The sequence below is a fragment of the Ambystoma mexicanum genome, chromosome 2q, assembly GCF_040938575.1.
Source record: "Ambystoma mexicanum isolate Mex_15411 chromosome 2q, UKY_AmexF1_1, whole genome shotgun sequence".
NCBI lineage: Eukaryota > Metazoa > Chordata > Amphibia > Caudata > Ambystomatidae > Ambystoma > Ambystoma mexicanum.
Window position 1 is genome coordinate 228,490,721 of NC_090924.1, and position 22,157 is coordinate 228,512,877.

The window sequence follows — 22,157 nt, forward strand, 5'->3', positions numbered from 1 at the left end:
CGAGTGGCATGCCCCTTGCTCACCAATTCTGTGGGTAGGGTGGATCTGCCTGTACAAAGCCATTTGCATGGGCAGATTAACTATTGTGACTCACCCAGCCTCAGAATGTAGGCTTTTTGTCCAGAAGCAAGCGCACTTGGAATGCACAGGTCGACAAAAATATTGAGAATTTGGCATTCATTTATACATTTTACATGCTTCTTGAAGGGCGATGGGTTGATGCAGGGATTTGTTTTTTGGAGCTGCCACTAGGGCAGAGATGGCCTTTGCAATTGTACAGTTTCTGCCAGATCAACACCAGATGCAGTGGGGCTCAGGCCATGACAGTTGGTCGAAGATGATTTTCACCCAGTCTAGCCTGTTTATTGGTTTTGATGTCAACGGATATGGTGGTGCCACTGTGACATGGGTCAGTGCCAACTATGGCTACATTACATTGCAGCAATAGTCAGACACCAGTGAATGACTATGATGGACAGGCTAGCAGTTGCAAGTCATTGGCCATCCTAGGCCTGAGAGCAGTCTTCCACAGGAACACTCACTTGCAATAGGACTAGAAGGCTACTGGCTAGACCAGTTGAATGCTTAAAGGTTGAAATCTTGTGGGTTTGGAGTTTTGTTTCTGTGTTTGCCCTTTCCCTTGGTATATTGTTGCAAGGGCATGAGAGATCTATGAGGGGAGGGAGTAAGATGGGGATTGGGCAGGAGGGGTGGGGTCTGGAGGGTTAGGATGGGGGGAAATAAAAGATGAATTCTCCATGTCTTCTTACGCATGGGCTGATGGAATATAGTACCCAAGGCAAGAAAGTACATCAAGTGATGGATAAGACATCCACGATTGGACAGAAGAATGAAGAGCAGAGACCACAGAATGAAGAAAATCAGAAAAAGAAAAATAAGAAATTCTGGGTGTCATCTGAATAGAAATGGCAAGAAAGGCTAAATAAATGGGTATGCTAAGCAAGAGAAATTGTGTAAATAGAAAAAAGAAGGGGACAGAGTACAGCCCCTTGTGGAACGCCATCGAGAAGAGGATGAGGTGCAATTGTGGTATGTTTGGAGTGATATGATTGAATTTCGATGATCTAGTGTTGACCATTTAAAATATTTGCAAAAAGTAAGTCTAGGTTAAAATAAATATTTGTGAATGATGACCCTTTATACATTTAAGAGATTTACTAGTAGTGCTGATATCCACCCATATTCTGGTATAGCCTACATTTTGTTGGAAATGTACCCAAGACATTTGTTAAACTTTAGTAAATCCCACAGATTTCTGATGCATTTTTCCACAAAATGTGTAGAAACGTCACTGCAGAATATTATATATATATATATATATATATATATATAAAAAAACTTTGTTAAGGGACGTTATGGTAAAGTTGCACTAATAAAAACCTATGAAATTCAGTAAAAAAAAGTTATTAAAAGGACATTATGGTTACAAGTAAAATCAAAAACCCCCTGAAATTCGTCAGTTATGGTAAACTAAGCAACCATAACTCGCGCCACCACCGTGCACTGCTAAGACTAAACACCCAGGACATCAAAGATGACATCACAAATATCATTTATGACATCACATGTCTAGCCCCTTCTTTTTTGTTCACTACCATATCTAGGCAAGGTGGGTTTATTTACTGACAGTCATAAACCTAACTTTCTAAAAGGTATTACATTTATAGATATTGCTATTCTCACATGTTCTTACACCACTTTCCTTAGAATTTAATCGCATCTTATGATGTACATATATAGGGGTAGAAGCAGGCCTGAAACACAGAAATCATTTTTGTGTGTGAATACAATCATGTAGATTATACACAATTGTTAATGGTACTTCCTCTTGTTTGCTTACTTTACTCTCCATCTATAAAGCCCCATATTTGTATGCATTGTAGTCTATTTATGTTTTGTGTGTATTAGTAGAAATATGTAGTAAGTGATGCATTAGCTACTTAGTACATGTTTCATAGTATGGAAAAGTCTGATACAGAAACATTCACCGTTTTATTATATAACTTTGGAAAATTACAAATATTGCACCTCTGTGGTGTATGCTGCAGCCAATACCTACATTTCCGTATGAGTAGGTTCCTGTACTAGAAAGAACACTGCAATGGAATGTTCTTTAGAACGCTACATTGCGTGATGAGGTATGTAATTTATTACACATCTCCCGATAATCCCTGACACATTTTGGCCAACATTACATTCACAACCCCTTGTATGAAAAGTAAACATGTGATGTCATCAGTGAGGTCAATGATATTTGTGATGTCATCTTTGATGTCCTGGGTGTTAGACTAGAAGTGCACGGTGGTGGCGCGAGTTATGGTTGCTTAGCTTACCATAACTGGCGAATTTCAGGGGGGTTTCGATTTTACTTGTAACCCGTCCTTTTAACGTTTTTTTACTGAATTTCATAGGTTTTTATTAGTGCAACTTTACCATAACATCCTTTTTAATGGATGAAGACCACTAACATCCTAGGTTCTCAAAGTGGGAACCCGGGGTGGTAAAAAAAAGATTTTTCTTCCCGAACCAGTACGCCTGCGGCATCCCGGTGTAGGAAGGAAAATCTTTTACCAGGATGGCCACCATGGAAAGGGAAGGCGGGGTGTATAAAGAGAACACAACAGGGCATGAGCGAGGGGTGGGGGGGGAACGGGAGGAAGACACGGGGCATCAGCGGGGCGTGGGGGAACAAGAGGTCAAAAAGGGGCATCATAGGAGGGGGGACAAGATGAATACACGGGGCATTAGCGGGGGGTGGGGAGGGAACAGGAGGAAGACACAGGGCATCAGCGGGGAGTGGGGGGGAACAGGAGGAAGACACGGGGCATCAGCGGGGAGTGGGGGGGAACAGGAGGAAGACACGGGGCATGAGCGGGGGGTGTGGGAACAGAAGGAAGACACCGGGCATGAGCGGGGAGTGTGGGAACAGAAGGAAGACACCGGGCATGAGCAGGGGGGTGGGGGGAACAGGAGGAAGACACGGGGCATGAGCGGGGGTGGGAGGGGGGGGAACAGGAGGAAGACACGGGGCATGAGCGGGGGTGGGGGGGGAACAGGAGGAAGACACGGGGCATGAGCGGGGGGTGTGGGAACAGAAGGAAGACACCGGGCATGAGCAGGGGGGTGGGGGGGAACAGGAGGAAGACACGGGGCATGAGCGGGGGTGGGGGGGGGGAACAGGAGAGCGACAGGGGGCATGAGCGGGGGGTGGGAACAGGAGAGAGACAGGGGGCATGAGCGGGGGGGTAGGGGGTGAACAGGAGGAAGACACGGGGCATGAGCAGGGGGTGGGGGGGAACAGGAGGAAGACACGGGCATGCGCAGGGGGTGGAGGGAACAGGAGGAAGACACGGGGCATGCGCAGGGGGTGGGGGAACAGGAGGAAGACACGGGGCATGAGCGGGGGTGGGGGAACAGGAGAGAGACACGTGTCATGAACGGGAGGTGGGGGACAACAGGAGAGACACACGGTGTATGAGCGTGGGGGAACAGGAGAGAGAGGCACGGGGCATGACCGGGGGTGGGGGGGGAACAGGAGAGACACGGGGCATGAGCGGGGTGGGGGAAACAGGGAGACACGGGGCATGAGCGGGGTGGGGGAAACAGGGAGAGACGGGGCATGAGCGGGGTTGGGGGGACAGGAGAGAGATCTTTAAGACAGCATCCAGGATAGTTTTGAATTTGGTTGAAGGGTCACCAGTTTGTTACACTAAGAACTGCTCCTTAAGTGGGAAACAGTGCTGCACTACTGAAAAGGGAAATGAAAGTTGCTAGCAGAAGGTTACAAATTACTCAACAAATAAGAAAAGTGGTTAAAACAATGAAAAGACAGACAAATGACATTGGAAAGAAACTAAAATAATAAATACTACAGAGAAGAATACAAAAATTACTATTGCAGGCATATCATTTTCTAAAAAATAAAAAAAACAAAAAAAACTTTCAGATCTAAAATCCTCCAGTTTTACAAATTGTTTATTAAGAACACACTGTACCTGCCAACTCCTTAATAACTTGCTCCCGCTCCACATGGCCATTGTTTCGTGCTTTGTACACTATCTGAAAAGTTCCCTTTTTAGGGGCTTTAAACCATGGTTCGAAGAAATTCTCAGCATATTTCTTCATGTCTTCAATGAAAGCTTTGCAGGTCCCAGAAAAGGGCAGCATTCGCAGAATAACTCTACTCTTCTTCTTTTTGGTGGTATACAAATCTTTTAAAATATGATGAACAAACTTCTCAGGTTCTACAACATAAATAATTAAAAGATTACCCACTTTTCTTTGAAATGTTGCCTCGAGGAAAAAAAAAAAAAAAAAAAAAAAAAAACAGAATATGTTCATAATACTTTCAGCTCACTGTTCACAAAGGGTGCACACAATTGAATACTTAGTTCAAACAATTGTAAAATCGGTGGAGACGATAAGAGCCTATATTACCAGGTCTCGTATTTGGGTCAAGAATTAGTGGCAAGTATTGCTAACTTGGCCAAAACCAAACAGGAAAATCGCGTAACTTCAAGCAACAACATTTTCTTACCCACTTTAATACAAAGACCTTGTTAGTGTGCTTGCACTGCTCTGGTTGTGTACATCTTAGGTTAGGAATCCGGTGTAGCCAGCCTGAAAAACCCTGCACTCCAGAGTAGCCTGCATTCCAGTGTGGAACCAGGACATCCTGGAGGCGGGACCACCTTGCATACGTGGTGGGCGCAGAGCCCGCGGAACACCACCGAGCCCAGACAACGAGGTCTCCTACGCCAAGAGACCAAACTGGGAACAAAGCAGCATACCGGTATGCCTGAATGCCCATGGGCGGGCAAAGGAGCACGTCCAAGGAAGCAATGACCCGAGAAGGGCGGTTCCCACTCGGTTGGAGAGACCGCCTCCCCGCAGAAGAGCACTGCAAACAAACAGGTACTTGGGACACACCAAGGAGATGGAGGGCGGCCAGACTTGAAGAGTAACAAGAAACCGGATAGAGTATCCGAGGGCCCTTTGGGTATACAAGAACCCAGAGCGCAATAGATGCACCCCACCGGGGTGAACCTGAATTCAATAACCCACGCAGGGTTACGATAGAGCAGAAAAAAACAAGAAAGGCCCAGAGGGGGTGAACCGGAACCCAATAACCTACGAGGGGTTACCAGAGAACAGAAGGCATGAGAAACACACCCCAGGAGTCTGAACCCAATAACCAACAAACAGTTATCAGAGTGTGGACAGCACAAGCAACGCATCAAGAAGGCAAACCTGAACCTAATAACCCACGGGGTGGGGGGGGTTATCAGAGAGCGCAAGGCACAAGAAATGCCCCAGAGGTGTGAACCCGAATTAAAAGGACACAGTCTCAAATTGTACATTGACATACCTTGAACAAAGCTTGGGGTGGAGGAGTCAGGAGTCTCCTTCTGTGTTTTGTTATATGGAATTTGTATAGCACCTAATGCCACTCGTATGGCCTCAAAGCGCTGTGGGTGAATGATATGATCTGGCATTTATAATGCACCTGTACACAAGAGTTTCTAGGCATGACAAGGCAAGAAAGGGGAAACAAAGGGAGGATAAAACAACGATCTTACTATGCCTTGTGTCATTCAGTTCGAGCAAGTGCAGGGAAGTGGGAAAGGGAGAAGTGCAAGGGGGGGAGAAGGGAGAAGTGCAGGTAAATCAATAAGTGCAGCCAGGAGGTGGCTCATAATTGAAGAGAAGGGGCTGCAGGAACATACCCTTACGTGCTGGGGGAGCTGGAAGCAGTGCAAGGGCCACTGGATATGCAGGAGCCTGGGCCAAAGTTCAGAGGGTATCCAGTGTGCAGAGCAGTCAGGAGCATCAGCAGGGGAGAAGGAGAGAGAAAGCAGAAATGAAAAAGGAAGCTCTTGAGTTGCTTCCGGAACCGGAGGTGGTTCTGCTCAAATTTGAGAGAGGCAGGGAAGCTGTTCCAGAGGGAGGACCTAGCCGAAGATTGATCTGACCCCAACTCTCTGCTTGGAGAAGCATCTAACTCTCAAAGAGTTGAGGTGGATGAACGGAGAGCTTGAGAAGGAAGGTGTTTTGTAAGCGAAAGTTGGAGGTAGCGCGGTCCCAGGCCCCAGAAAGCCTTGTGGACGATGCAGAGGTCTTGATCCTTGCAGCCATGGGAGCCAGTGAAGAGATTTCAGTGCTGGAGAGATACCATCTCTGGGCTTGGGGCCAAGGACAAGTTGTAAAGGTCGAAGAGTATAGGCAGGCAGATTTAGAAAGAGGCTGTTGCAGTAGTCCAGTCTAGAGAGGACCAGAGCTCTGGACAAAGCGAGCTTCTGGGGGAAAAGTGAGAAAAGGAAGAATACCTCTGAGGAGGTGCAGCCGATAGTTTGACTTCTTAGAGACGTCCGAAATGTGAGGAGAGAAGGAGAGGGTGGAGTCGAAGATGACACCAAGCTTCTTGGCCTCACAGGAAGGAGCAGGGAGAGGGCCCACAGTGGACAGCCAGAGAGAGGAAAGGAGGGAGCAGGTGTCCCAATGAGGAGGATCTTAGTCTTATAATACCGGAGATCGTTGGCGACACACCATTCCTGAATTGCGGCCAGTCTGGTATGAGAAAAGGAGCAGAGGTGGCTGAGGTGAGCCTGAAAGAGAGATGGGGGTCATCCGCATAGCATTGAAAATTGGAGCAGAAGTAGCGATGCGGTGGGCAAGAGGTGCCAGATATTGGTTGAACAGCCAGGGAGAAAGGTTAGACCCCTGGGGAACACCACAAGTAGAGATAAAGAGAGAAAAGACCCCAGTTGGACCTGACAGGGTCAGTCAGGGAGAAAGGTGGTCAACCAGGGTAGGGCCTGATTAGTGATACCCAGGATGTCAGACGTTTGAGCAGGATGGCTACGTTAACCCTGTCAAAAACAGAGGATAGATTGAGGAGAATGAGGACAGAAGAGAGATTAGAGTGAAATATTGTGGAGCAGGGCTTCACAGGTGTTCAGGCTAACAGTTTCTGTTGCTTCCGGCAGCCCTGAAGTCAGACTGGTGGTCGTGGAGGCAACCAATAGATTCAGTCTGCAGTTTAAGCTGGGAGATGGGCAGCTTTTCCAAGAGTTTACCCAGGAAAGGAGTGATGAAAATAGGGCAATAGTTAGCCGGAGAGGAAGGATCGGCTTTGGACTTCTTTAGAAGGGGGTGCACAAGGCATTGCTGAAGGGTGTTATATGTGATTTTACAGACGGACATTACAGAGTGGTACATTTCATCAAACTTTTTTTTAATTTAGGGCAGGGGACCCATACCCAAGCCCCCGGATTTTACACCCTTATAACGCCACCCTAACCCCATACTGCCCCATTTTAACCCCTTACCCCAATATCGTTTATTTATTTATTAAATCTTTTCAGTGTTACAGTCCGCTCTGTTATGTACCACTCTGTAATGTTTTCGATGAATTGACTGGGTACCCTTAAGGGGGAGGGGAATGTTCCAGTGGCAAAGGAGTGATTGCCAAGGCTGGAGCATGGGTGTCGATGTGGTCCTTGATGGTTCTGGATGCTTTGACAAGACTTTCACACATCAGACTTTTCTAGAATCATCATCAGGGGTTAACAGTGGAAAGGAGGAGGAGCGATGGCCTCAGACGGGCTAGAAGTGGTAGAAGAGGAGGAGGAAGAGGTGGACAGGATGTTCTGGGTTTTAGTGGTGTAATGAGAAGCCAAGGCCGTGCAGAGGGCCTGGCAGGGAACAGGAGAGGTAGAGACTGCAGCAGGATTGGCCAGCTCCTTGTAGATTTTGAAAAGTTTGGCCGAATTGTTAGATGCCATAGAGAGATAGGCTTGGATGTACGCTCTCTTCTTAGAGAGGACAGAGAGTCTGTACTTTCTTTGGTGCAGGAGGCAGTCCATTTGTCAGCCGGTGTGCCAGATGCCCTCCACTTCCTCTCCGCCACCCTACACTTGTGTTTAAGGGTGGCGAGGTCGGGATCGTACCAAGTGTTGCACTTGGAATTGGCCTTTAAGCAGATCCTCATGACAGGAGCAAGGACACCCAGAGTGTTGGAGATGGAGAGAGGAAAGTTAGAGAGGGCTGTGTTCAGGTGTGAGCCAGCCAAGAGTGCATGACAAAGAGAGAAAGTGGCAGCGAAAGTCTCAACTAACACACGCTTCATGAGGTGGATGACCGAGAAGGTAGCTGGAAGTGTTGGAGTCTGCTTGGCCTGAGGGGGTTAAGGGAGGTGGGTTGTGTGTGAAGAGAAAGAGACCGAGTCATAGGTTGCAAAAAAGGGCAGATGGATGTTCATGTCTCCCAGGAGGAAAAGTTGAAAGAGGCAAGGAGGGAGGAGGAGTAATCCTGCATTCGAATGATAGAAACAGCAATCCACTATGGGAAAATCAAGGCTACACCCCCCACCGGGACAGTTGGTTTTGGTTTCGGAGAGGATCTTTTAGTCATTAGGACGGAGAGAGTGTCAAAACCTGTGACAGAGCTGGCTATGAACCAAGTCTTGGTGAGACCGAGTACATCCAAATCAAGCTCTTCCAGGAGACAGCATACGTCAGAGGAATGTTTGACAGCTGAACAAGAGTTGAGATTAGCGATGTGGAACAGGTTGCCACATTTGAGGGACTTCCAGGGAGGGGTACAGGCCAGAGGTACGCCCTGCGGAAGTGTTGGAGGTGCCCTAGGGTAGGCAGAGGAGGAAGGAAGAGAAGGCAGAGTAGTCCGAGGAAGAAGAAGGTGCCAGAGGGGTGGCAGAGGAGGGAGGCAACAGGGTGGCCAGAGAAGCAGCCGGAAGTGCCGAAGAGGTGGCTGAGGAAGGAGGCGGCAAGGGAGCCGGAGAGGGGTAAGAAGGGATAGCAGGAGAGGAACGGAGGTTGATAAGGTACGTGAAGCGTCTATCAAAAAGGAGGAGATTGGCCGGAGGCCCCTGGACCAATACAGTGCCATTTAGGTAGACATTAATGATGGTATTAGAGGAGTGGAAGGGGGCCAGGAAGGCCTCCCAATGGGTGCTACCATTAATGGGGGAAAGAGGAAAAAGGAGAGAGAAGAGACCATAAGGGGGTCCATAGGCTTGGAGAGGGAACGACCAAGAGTATGTCGGTAAGGGTCTGTCTGGAGGAAGTGCTGGTGTAGGTATCAGCGATAGGGAGGCCTGGGTTCGAGACCAGTATGTCCCTTTTGAACTTCTTCCTACCAGACTTAGTGCAAGGGATATGATAGGAGATAGAGTAGCAGCTAGAGAAGATGGGAGAAACAGTGAGCACCATAGAGGGTGCAAAGGAGGGAGGAGACAAGCCTGAGGGCCCTGTGGCACACAACTCGGGATGCACAGTGGGAGGGTGGAGGGGGAGGCGGGTGTCTCACCAAATGAAGACACAGGGGGAGAACAAGTAACACACAACAGTGAACCCAACACCTTGCGGGGGATCTAGGGTGGAAGGGAGCCAAAAGAGAACCAGAATCAGTGCCACAGTTACTAGAATACCAAAACACTGAGATTCAACTTACCTGGAAAATTACAGCAGGTTGATGGCTGCAGGCCTCATGCTACCACAGCGGACACCGGCAGACACCAACTGGAGCAGTGCTTAGCATCTGCTCCTTGGCCGAAGGGCCAGCAACCCAATGGAAGGGCGGTGGGAGAGAGGGTGACCAATAAGGAAGCACCAGGAAAAGGGAGTTGAGGGGGGTGGGGGAGAAGACGGGACGGACCCGCTGCAGTGCAAAAAATAAACTTTTGAAGATGCACAACTTACTGTGCACGGAGCACCTGGCCTCACCCCAGCACCAGAGTAGTCGAAAATGCCATCGAGGACCAAGCATAAGAGGATTTTACAGTGTTTGTGTGCATTTTAGCCAGTGCAAAGGAAGGTGGGGTAGCCAAGTCCATGCTAGCAACCCATGCAGATCTGGCTAGCGGATGGGTGCTGTGATAGTCTGTTGGGAGGGTATGCAAGTCAAGGAGACAGATTATGGGCCCCGATAGACCACATTGTTTCATAGGACTCAGCTACATTCCAGTGGCAGAGGTGTTGTGCACTAGGAGTTTTGAGTAGTGGGTTGTTGCAGATGAATATGGTGGGTGGCCGCTCCCCTGGTGGATACAGCTATTTCCATTAAGATGGCGTGCTAGAAGTACGAGTCTCTAATGACTGATATGGGGGGGGGGGGGTGGGGAGTGCGATAGGTGGCGTGTTAGTTCACCCATGAGGTGGACTAGTTCAGTAAAGATGCAGAAGGGACGAGTTAAGTCTCGAGTGGCTTCTAGAAGGCAATGTGATCCTCTTTGCGGCGAATGCTAAAGGGGACGAAGTTCCAGATGGTGGGAGCTTGGACAGAGACGGAGGGTCCCCTTATTTTGGTCGATTTTGTGACTGGGATGACAAGGAGCAGTGCCTAATCTCAGGGCTCTGCTGTGCCTGTGAGGTGCTGCAGATACTCTGGGCCTGTGTTGTGCAGAGCACGGTGGGTGATGCACATAGCCTTGAAGGTGGACCGGCGGCCCGGTCGGCAGCCAGTGAAGGACATGGAGGGTGGGTCCAATGTGTGCTTCTGGGGAGAAGGGCAAGAAGCAGCCTTGCTGCAGTGCTTTGGACCCGCTGGAATTTTCTAAGTTGAGATGCAGGTGTGCCCAGGTATAGAAGTTTGCATAGTCTAGGCGAGAGAGGACAATGGCTGTGATTGTGGTGACTGTGTGGAAAGTCAGGTAAGGGAAGATCTGTTGAAGAATGCGTAGGTGCAGGTAGCAGGATTTTGATGTGATCGTATCAGCTCCGAGTCATGATGCATCCAAGGTTCTTTACAGTCTCGGGTGTACAGGGGCTGGGCCCAGAGAGAATGGCTAAGGGGTGAGTTGGGGTTGGGGGGGTGGAAAGAGAGCAGTCTTCCCACAGTTCCAGATTTCAGATTTTCCAGGGTTGAGGAGGAGGTGGATTAGCAGTCATTCACAGGTGTATTTCTGTGAGGCAGGATGCGAGGTCGGGGGGGGGTGTCCTTTGGAATCTTGAAGAGGATTTTGGCGTCATCTGCGTTGTTGTAGCAAGACAGGCCGTGTGAGCAGATGATAGAAAATCAAGGCACTTTGCTGTGAACTGTACAACTAGACACAGGCCAGGAAATCAGGTGAGAAACCAAGAGACATTTCAACTGTGTTTTTGTACTTGTAGAGCAGTTCAGGGCCTGAAAAACCCCAAACCAAGATGAGGGGGGTCATGCACCAACCATCGCAAGCCAAGAAAGAGGGGCAAAAAGACTTGTGTAGGATAAATCTTTCTTTACTTTTTAGTGGTAGGGACAGCCAGTAGGGTAGCACAATTTTTTGGACAGAGGATGGGGCCGATTAACACAAGACGTCCCAACAAGCACCCTTTTTATTATTTTGTAGTTTAGTGAACTCCATCTTAGAAGTAGGGCTAGGTGAGGCATTTTCTTTTACTTTAATAAACGGGAAGAGTATCTAAAATAAATGTCCAGTTGCCTTCATTGCCTGCCTTTTCATCCCCAGGCTTTTAAACATGCACTTTCCATCGAATGTGCTAATTGTTTTTTTGGGGGGGGGGTTTGGGGGGTACCCCCCAAATCCTGCTCACACTTATCTTTTGCCATTGCCCACCCACCCAAACCCTTATCTGCCCTTTCCCAACCCCCCCCCCCTAAAAAATTAGATGAGCACATTCGATGGAATGTGCACTTTGAAAAGCCTGGGGATGAAAAGGCAGACGATGAAAGGACCTACCACAGGACCCACTTTGTCTGGCACCAGCCTTTAGATGGGCCGACCCATCAAACTACTCTACATTCCAGATGGGAACCAAGATTAAGTGGCAAGCAACTAATTGTACTACAGAGGAGGTAGAGGGGAAGGGTGAAAGGAAATGGTTAGGAGTAAAGGTGGGAGAATGCTCGTTCAACAGTTGTGAAACTGACTGGTGTATAGGAGCAGTATCCACACTCAGTTGCAAACTAGTTTTATTCCTGTAAGAGATTGCCAAGAATGTTCCATCCTGTCCTGAAACATCACTGAAGTTGGGAAGAAATTGGAAGACTAGGACTGGCAGGCCTTTTTCGAGACTGGGGATGGGCAATCAAGAGATAGATGTATACCAGTTATAACAGTAGATACAAGTAAGAAAATGCTCTTCATACTGCACAAGTAATTAATTTAAAAGGGACCCAGAGTACCCAGGTTGACTACCAGTTACATTCTTAATTTCAAACATTGTGTCCTCCACCACTCTTAGGAAAGCCTTATAGAATAATGCAAAAGAATGAATAAACTATTCTGAGAACCAGCTGTAGACATGCCACCCAGAATGGGACTCGCCTCCCACCTTTTAGGCCGGACAGTAGTAGAACATTCCTATGCAAAATTGAAGAAACTGCATAGCCCCGATTTAAAGCCCTTGTCCCTTTAGGAGCTGATCCACAGAGACTGCTAACAGTTATTGAAACAAATGACAATCCACCTGCAAATTTCCTGTACATGGCGTTTCTCTTTTAAAGATCAAGAGAAACTTGAAAACAATCTTATGAGTGAGATTAACTCCAGAGAACAATTTAGCTTGAAAGGATAATCTTACTTTCAACGTCACTCTTTCTTTGTAAAAAGCCAGGAAAGGAGGGTTCGCACAATAGGCCTGTCTGAAGCTTGCTCACTCTGCACGTCAAATTGATTGCCATAAGAAAGATGATTTTCTTAGTAACGCACATCAGACAACAAGACTACGTAGGCTAAAAATGAGCCACAGAGAAATGTAGGTACCAAGACTGAATTACAAAGGGTTTAAACAGAATATTCCAGAACCACATTGGAACAAAATAAAACTCCTGCCTGGCACATATAGTCCTTATAAATCCTTTAACTACCTAAACATTAAGACCAATCTGTGACAAAATGACTACTGTTCTGCAGGAGCTAAATGTAGTGTTTTGCCTAATGTAATGACACAAGAATATCGTCGTATCTTTCTCTTATTTAGTAGATTTATTCGGAGGAGCCCCCGAGTGGGCCTTCTCAACAAAGCCACATCTTTGTGTATGATCCCATCAACATTCTGGAATCATACACGAAGATGTAACCATAGTAACAACATAACATTCTCACATCTCCCCACCCAAACAATCCAATACAGTTTGTATACAAAAAGATTTTTTTTTTTAAATTTAACTAAAAACACTTAATAATCTATGAAATAACATAACACTGTATCTTAACAACCAATAAAGGATACATTTTCTTCCATGTTTTTTGGAATATACAGCCAGACTTGGAACATGTCACCGTGTTGAACTCCTCAATAATAAACATAGTCTTGTTTGTAATTCCATACTCTTTTCCTACATTTTGATCCTGACTGAACACTGTCATTTCTTCCTGCAATTGAACTTTCCTGTACATTCCTCCCTTGTGACCTTCCTTTGACCAATACTCTGGGTTCACCAAAACCATTCTTGAAATTCTCAACTTCAACTAACCCATCTCCTCCATATCTCATCACTTCCTTCTCCTTTGCCAAAACAACATCATCACATGACCATTTCTTGCCATCTTCCAGTATCACGGACTTTCTTGAGCACTCCATTACTCTCTGAGGAGCGCGAAACTTAGACTCCCCTTTCATCACACGTTTTGGTTCCCTCACTCTCACCAGATCACCTTCTCTTATTTTACTCTCTTGAACATTCCTCTGTTTGTCATAATAACTTTTATACTTCTCTTGTTTCCTTTTCACTTTGTCAACAATGTCATCCATGTTATTTTTTTTACTCTCATTGCTCATCATCCAAGCAGGCCTCAATCTATTGGTGAAAAGTCTCCCTCTCATCAACGTAAATGGCACCTCCTCGGTTATGGAATGCGGCGTGACTTTATATGTAGTGAGAGCTTCCTCAAGTGTCTCCTTCCATGGTAACCCATTTACACAAGCTAACTGTATAATTCCTTTAATGAAACGATTCATTCTTTCTACAAGCCCATTTCCCATTGGGTGGCACAATGCGGTAGTACTGTGTTTAATAGATCTGTCCTTTAAAAATCCTTGAATCTCTGACGACATGAACTGGGCTCCATTATCTGACAATTTCTTGCGGGTCTCCTTCTCTACTAAAAATTTCATCCAAGAACTTCACAACTTTAACAGCTGACACTGACTCTTCTACTATTCCATATTCCACCCATTTGGATGTATAATCCACCAACACCATGAGATAGATCTTCTGAGACTCCAAAGATTCATATGGACCAGCTATATCAATAGCCAATTTAGTCCAAACGGTAACAGGAATGTTCACAGGTTGTAATGGAGTCGCTCGTATGGATTTGCTTTTATCGCTTACAGCACAAGCAGTACAATTCTTAACCAGGGTTTCCATATCACTCCACATGTTGGGCCACCAGTAAGCCTCTCTTACTCTTCTTTTAGTCAACATTCTACCCACATGGCCCTCATGCGCAATGTCCATGATCCTCTTTCTTAAAGCTGTCGGTGGCATTATACGATCTCCTCTATAAACACATACTTCATCACTGGACAATTCATCCTTAAATCTTTCCCAGTGCCTTAACTTGTCATCAGTATTTCTCCAACCAGCTTCAATAGCCTTCCTCAACATCTCTTGTTCAATGTCACTGTCCTTTGCTTCTATCCATTCTTTTTTTGAGAAACTAGGATGCACTTGAGCTATAATACAATCCATGTTCTGTTCCTCTCTGAACACTTGTTCATCCTCACAGTCATTTACATCATCTTCACATGGCAATCTAGAGAAACAATCCGCAACCACATTGTTTCTTCCCGGAGTGTACTTTATGGTCACATTAAATTGCATAATAATCAAAGTCCATCTTCTTATGCGTGGAGACATCATGTGAGAATTTTTCGAGTTCAAAACATGAACAAGAGGCTTATGGTCTGTTCTGACATCTACAGGAATTCCCCAAATGAGACTCTTGAAATGTTCTAATATCCACTTCACTCCAAGAGCTTCTTTTTCTATTGTCGAATAACTTCGCTCAGCACCTCTTAATGTCCTTGATGCAAACGCTATGGGAACAACTTCACCATTTTGAACTTGTTCTAAAACACCACCTAAGCCTACATTGCTTGCATCAACTGCTATCCTTGTTCTGGCACTCGAGTCAAACATTTTCAAAGCCGGTGCTCTATTAATCATAGTCTTTATCTGTTGAAATTCCTTTTTGCATTCTTCCGACCAATCATATTTCATTCCTTTACACATTAAATTCCTCATACTTTCTGTGTTATCAGAGTAGTGATCAATAAATTTGGAATAATATTCTGTGAGACCCAAAAAACTCCTCAGCTGGTCTTGGTTATTTGGTTCTGGAATTTTGAGAATGGTGTCTACCAACGATTCTTTAGGCATGATGCCCTTGGCATTTATACGATGTCCCAAGTATGTCGCTTCATTTTTTTTCACTTTACACTTTTCAATTTTGAGTGTCATTCCTTTCTGCTGTAACACTTGCAGAACAGCTAACAATTTTGCATCATGCTCCTCTTGAGACATTCCTGATACCAAAATATCGTCTTGGAAGTAATACACTCCTTGTAGACCTTCAAATAGATGATGCATTAACCTCTGGAACACTGCAGCAGCCGAAGCTAACCCAAACGGCATTCTCTTGTACCTAAAAGCTCCCAACGGCGTCACAAAGGATGTCAAATGTCTCGATCCTTCCTCAAGTACCACCTGATGGTAGGCCGACGACAAATCCAAAGTCGTGAAATATTTCGCAGGACTCATGGTGGACAACATCTCTCCAATATTCGGTAAAGGATGTCGATCTATCCATATGTTGGCGTTTAAATCTCTTAAATCGACACACATCCTGATAGATCCATCTGTTTTTTTAACCAATACAATAGGCGATAACCACTCCGAACTTTCAATTGGTTCAATTACATCTTGCTTGCATAGTTTTTCTAACTCAGCCTTTCATGCATCCCTGGTGCCGATGGGTATACTTCTCACTTTATGTACAACTGGTGTCACACCTCTTTTGAGAATGATGCGATGCTCAAATCCTTTAAGCAAACCAATCTTGTCATTGAAGACATTTGGAAAAGTTCTTGCTAAACTCTCTGCATTGTCACACACATTCTCAGAAATGCAAAGAATGGGTACACTCTCTCCTGGATGGATCTTGATATTCAATGAAGCTTGCTCCCACCATCCTACTATCGAAAACCCATTCTCCGCCACATACAACCTGCAGTAGGTCTTGCGTCCTTCAAATTTCAATTTCACCCAAACACAACCTATAATATTGATAGGTGTCTTTCCATAACCTGTTGCTCTGGTGTTTGTCATCTGTAAATCTTCCATCTTCTTCTTTAAAACATTGACATACGTCTGCACATCAACCATAGTATATGGGGAACCTGTATCCACCATCACTTGTAAAGTTATACCATCAATATCCATAGGAACCCAAGATCCTACCCCATCATCTCTTGGTGTGACAGTAAGTATCTGGACTCTATCTTCTGCCCTATCTGTTATTGCTACCAAATTACTGGGACCAGCAATTTCCTCCACAGCTCTCACGCCCATTGTAGTTGCACCTCTGCTTCTATAAAATCGACCAGTATTTCTACCAAATCTGCCATTATATCTGCCTCTTCCTCTGTTGCTGCGACACATCTTTCCAAAATGTCCTGTATGTCCACACCTAAAACACTCTGCCGAGAATGCCGGACACTCTTTTTCCATGTTTTCATGTTTATACCATCCACAATATGTACATCTATTACTTTGCTTGAATGCACCTCCTCCATCTTGTCTGTATACACCAGATGCATCTGACCTGACCATTCTCTTGACCATGGCAATCAGTTTTTCTTCTTGGTTGTTTTGCTGTTCATCATCTATCTCTTGGACTGACTTAATTCCAGTGTACTCCGGTTTACTTTGAACCTCTCTCATACATTTTTCACCCATTTCAATTGACCTGGCTATCTCAACAGTCTTTTCCAATGTAGGATTCTTCGCCTGCCATAGTCGTTGCTGAATGCGCGGGTCAGCCACATGTAACACTATCCGATCACGCAAATATTCATCCGTAACACCTGTGAATGCACATGTGGCCATTAATCCTCTCAATGCAGCCAAATATGAGTCAATACTTTCCTCTTTGCCCCGTGTCCTTGTGAAAAACCTGTATCTTTCCAATACAATGTTGGACTTATTACCAAAATGTTTATTCAATTTAGCAACTGCTATATCATACTTTCTTGACCCACTTGATGCTTCACCCCATGTTTCTTCATCCTGCTCTAGATCGGGCAATGATCTGAATATCCTCAATGCTTCTGTACCAATGCAATGCAACAGAGTTGCTTCCTTCTGATAATCATTAAATTTTGCTCCTCCTATTGCTCTCAAATATACTTGAAAATTATCTTGCCACTGCTCCCAGGGGCATGTTGGATTCCCAGGAGCCGGTAAGAATTTTATTGGAGCAGCTGTGTTTTGCATGGCTAGAGCTTGATGTTGGTTAGTATGCAATGTCCTACTCATATGTAGTATGCTCCAGTAGGTCGTTTGTACGCTCCTTATATTATTAGTTAATTTGCTCTTCTACAACAGTTTTTATATAATGCTTCACAATGTCACTTAAATTCCTCGAGCATCCGGCAAAATCAAACACTCAAAAAAAAAAAAAAAAAAAAACACAATGTCAGTTTCTCCGTGCAACACTTATGAGCGTTTGTTTATCTCCTTTACATACATTGTTGATGTAGATCCAAACAGCTGTTCGTCGTAAGCATGAAACGTACGAAATCAGCTGTGTTCCTCCTAAAATGGCGGCACGTATCTCACGCACGAAGGTCCTTTCCTCCAACCTTCAACGACGGTTGAACCACACTCGCGCGCAGCCCACTGTAGCTCTTGCCAGGTGATTTTTCTTTTTGTCTATAATTCTTCTCAATGTCATGCCGCTCACCTGTTCCTCGCCATACATATATTTTAGCTCAGCGACTCCTCTTCATCAACATATACGTCGCGTGACGCTACACATCTCTCTTTCTCAAGTCCGGGGGCTCCCTCCACTTAGCTGCATCCTCGTCGCCAATTGTAGTGTTTTGCCTAATGTAATGACACAAGAATATCGTTGTATCTTTCTCTTATTTAGTAGATTTATTCGGAGGAGCCCCCGAGTGGGCCTTCTCAACAAAGCCACATCTTCGTGTATGATCCCATCAACATTCTGGAATCATACACGAAGATGTAACCATAGTAACAACAGAACATTCTCACACTAAACCGCCTAACTCAGCCCCAGACTGCTACCTAACCAGCAGGGATACAAATCAAAGATGAAACAGGCACAGTCTGACAGGTATACCTCCTTTGCCGCGTTTGGTAGCATGGGCTAAGGGCAGGCTATATCTTCAGGAGGGTTGCAAGCTGAGAACAGTATCAACTAATAAAGTGAAGTACAATGGTAACAAAATAAAATAAAGTCCAAACAAGGCTCTATAAAAATACAGACTTTTAAACAAACAAAAAGCAATGAATTAAATTAGAAAAACAAGAAAAACCCACCCCTGCAAACGAAACACATAGAATACAGACCTTTCTGTAAGGGCACTCTGGGTGGATAAGCAGGGGTGTTCAGGCAATACACTGGCAACTATGTCACTGTTCAAGAATATGTATTTGTAGAGATGGGGGGGGCTTAAAAGTAACTATGGTCCCAAAACGTGGACAAGGGCCTCTTCACAATACCTTTATTCTTTCCTTTGGCCCTAGACACTTACTTCAATCAGGCAATGTCCAGACTGAGTCGATGCAAACCCAGTGCGGTTGGCATAGAGGGTTTGAAAGCGCAGGCTCCGGATGAGTCGAGTTGGCATTTGAGACTATGGATTCCAATAGTTAGGGCATTGGGTCGAGTCAGCAGTGAAGGGTACAAGCTTGGAGTAGAAGAATAAAATGCTTCATCTGCCTGTTGAAACGGTTTCAGCAGCTGCCAGGAACGCACGTGACCTTTGGGCATCTCCTGTGCCACTGCAGGGCTGTGCCGAGGGTGGCTGTAGACTAGCTCAGCAAGACACATTTTTGTACTAGAATTGTGGTATGGGGCATTGATGAAAGGGATGTCCGATTAGCAAACCTTCCTTTTAGAAACTGAATTACCTACATCATTTTATGTAATACATTCTTTTTTAAATAAGCTCAAGCCATTTCACCCTCAGTAGACGTTATTCTGTCACATAGTCTTGACCAGTGAAGGGGTTATCAGGGCAATATCCTTTCCACAATACAAAAGTAGAAACTTGTTACGTGTGCTAGCAAACATGTTTTCAAAAACTGACTAGGGTTCCACAGGTCCCAGTCCTGCCATCTCAGCCTCTCAAAGCGGAGTTTGAAGGTGGAGGCTGGCCAAGTGCAGATGAAGGATTTGGCATGTGCCTGTGACTTCTCGGAAGGGTCTCCAACGAGGACAAACTGTATGGTTCAAAAGGTCTGAGCACAAAGTCCTGCCCCTTATTGTGCAGTCTGAAGTCACAAGGCTCCTGTTCGCATAACATAACTTGTTTTGCAGAGACATGTAATCCACCATGAGTCCTGCTGCTTTATAAACAAAAAGAAAATCCCTATGGTGCCTGTTATCCTATAGTGAACATGTCGCCTTTGTTAAACATTGTATGTTGTGAAGCTCCTCCCGAATACATGTCGATAACAATGCTTGTAGGCAGCATTGAATAACAAAATAAAAAGGCAATTCATCTGGCCAAGAAACAGTATTATTCAGATTTCAGCAGCTCATTTTATAAACACAGAGGTAATTAAAATGGATCAATAACTACCTACGATGCATAACACTAATAAGAATTGTGATCCTTCACAGACACTCGAATTAGCTTCCTTTTTCACAGATAAAACCGCTAAGGTACAAGAGGTTATAGCAGTTGAATCTAGAGCATCAGAAGGTATCCCACGTGTTATTCCACAAACTACTCAAAAACCTGACCTTGTATCTAGCTTCGACAGTGTTCGAAATTGAGGAGAGCTGTGAGCTATTTAGCTCCTGCTTGAACACACACCTATGTTATTTCAGATCTGAGCATTTGGGGCAATCTATAAACAATTAGGAAAAATCCATACGACAAAGAATAAGGAAACAACAAAATGAAAAGTTTGGCTCTTATGTTCAAGTTAGATTTGCGGAACACTATGTAGTAGCTCCTCATTCCCCAGTGGATGCTCCTGGTCACTTGTTAAAGCTGGATATCCGGGAGATGCTTTTAGCTCCTGCTCATGCAATCTTAAATCTGATCCCCTTTAGATATTTCTAAACGAGTACAGGGAATAAAAGCATTGGGCCTACACTAGATTCTCTCCCTTAAGTTTATCAAAGACCATATTGGTCAGTTAGTGAAAGTTCTGGCTATTTTAGTGAAAGAACTCGCCCACACTCCAAGAGGTTAACCAAAATCTCAGGGCTGCAGGTAGGTAGTTGAACTCTTAATGTAGTAGACGAGTTCTCCCTACCAACGTACCCCTCTGATGTAAGAAAAAAACAAACAGAGCGATCTATTAATCGGAAGATTCAAGGGACGCACTGCAGGACACCACCGGCTGCAAGACAAGGACGCAATTAATGACAAGTCCAGAACAGCTGTAAATGTGCAATGCAGAGGGACACAATGAGGGCTGACCTGTTTTTTCCGTAGTGAAAGGAATTATAACCAGGGTATCCCTTGAGTCAACCTGAAGGCGGTGTACCCTGTAACAGATAGGCCCAGGTTAGTGAAGAATAACTAGAGAGCAATGGCCAACATGAGAGAAGGAATGCACTGGGTTCTTACCGAACTGTGGCATCCAGGGTTTGTTCACGAAGGGAAGGCCAGGTGATCCTCTGAAGGTTCTTTAATCCAGGAAGGGAAAGCTATCCCGCCGGCCTGAGGACGCCTAGTTGAAATGGTCTCTCTGTAGAAGTCTTTCTGTAATCCAGGAGTGGAAAACTATCCCGCCGGCACAAGGATGCCTAAAAAGGTCCAGGAAGTCTCTAGTCCGTGCACGAAGTGAGAGGAGGAAGTCCGAAGAAGCAGGCAGTGGGACTACAGAGTAGTCCAAAAAGGTAAGCAAGGTCGGCAACGAGCGAGCAACAACCAGGGGCCAAGGAAAACTCCGGCAATCCACAGGACAGTACAGAGTCAGCTTTACACAGGCGGCGAGGTACAGAACGTGAGGCAAGAAGTCCAGGAAGCAAACCGAGTGAAAAGCAGTGGAATCAAAACAGGACCAAAGGAGCAGACAGGGCAAGGTCCAGAAATCAGGCAATGGGCCAAGAAACAGGATACAGACGAAAAGCAAAGGGTTTCAGGACAAGCTGCTGAGAGAATCAGAAGCACTGGGGCAAGGCGTGGGCAGGGCTTATGATGAAAACTTAACATGACTGATCGGGCCGCGGCTCCTCGGATGGAGCGTGCGGCGTAGTGCGTGAACACGGTACCAGATTTTCCATGGCAACCGCCAATGCACACGGAAGGACATACTGTGTCCGCAGGGCATTTTGTTTTGGCGGATGCAAGCTCGTAGATCACAGGGCTTTGGATGTTTCTTATAGTGGCGTCCCGTTTGGCCATGGGAAGGCCTAACTGCGGATAAGGATGGCAAACTGGAAACGCTTGTGTGACGTGAACTGGGCGTGACCCGGAGCGGTTTCCTGACACTTAGTGAATGCCTCACTCCAGAGAAGCCAGCACAATTAAAAGCAGCTCATGTTACTCCTCTATTAAAGAAAGCATTTCTGGATCCAGCTGAGCCAGTCAACTTCAGACCCATTTCAAACCTCACATTTCGTAGTGAATATTGGAAGAGTTAACTACACTGTTATATGCATCACATGCACTTTTTCCTGCACTTCCCTGCTATTGTGCAGGCTTGTATCATTCAGAAAGTAATGGGCTCTGTATGACCGTTTGTTTTTCCCACTGTTCCCCCCCCTCCCTCCTTGAACGCTTTGAAACACTGTTCTGTGTATAGGCGCTATACAAATAAACAATAAATATGAGTTGGGTGGGGAATACAGAGTGTTTGACTAGGTCTCAGATGAGACTATTCCTAAGCAACCGATAACAGTTCAATACACAGCTATCATTGGTACAAACGCATAGCACTGTAGCCTTGTCTGCAAA

At 45.5% G+C, this 22,157-nt stretch overlaps 1 protein-coding gene across 1 annotated transcript in view; it reads right to left on the reverse strand.

Annotated features, from left to right (window-relative positions):
* The window catches only part of THUMPD1 (THUMP domain containing 1), a 221,447-nt gene that overhangs the window by 131,101 nt on the left and 68,189 nt on the right, over nt 1-22,157 (reverse strand). The window contains exon 3 of the mRNA XM_069647171.1: nt 4,017-4,265. Coding sequence (XP_069503272.1) covers nt 4,017-4,265 — 249 coding nt within the window. The remainder of the gene's footprint in view (nt 1-4,016; nt 4,266-22,157) is intronic.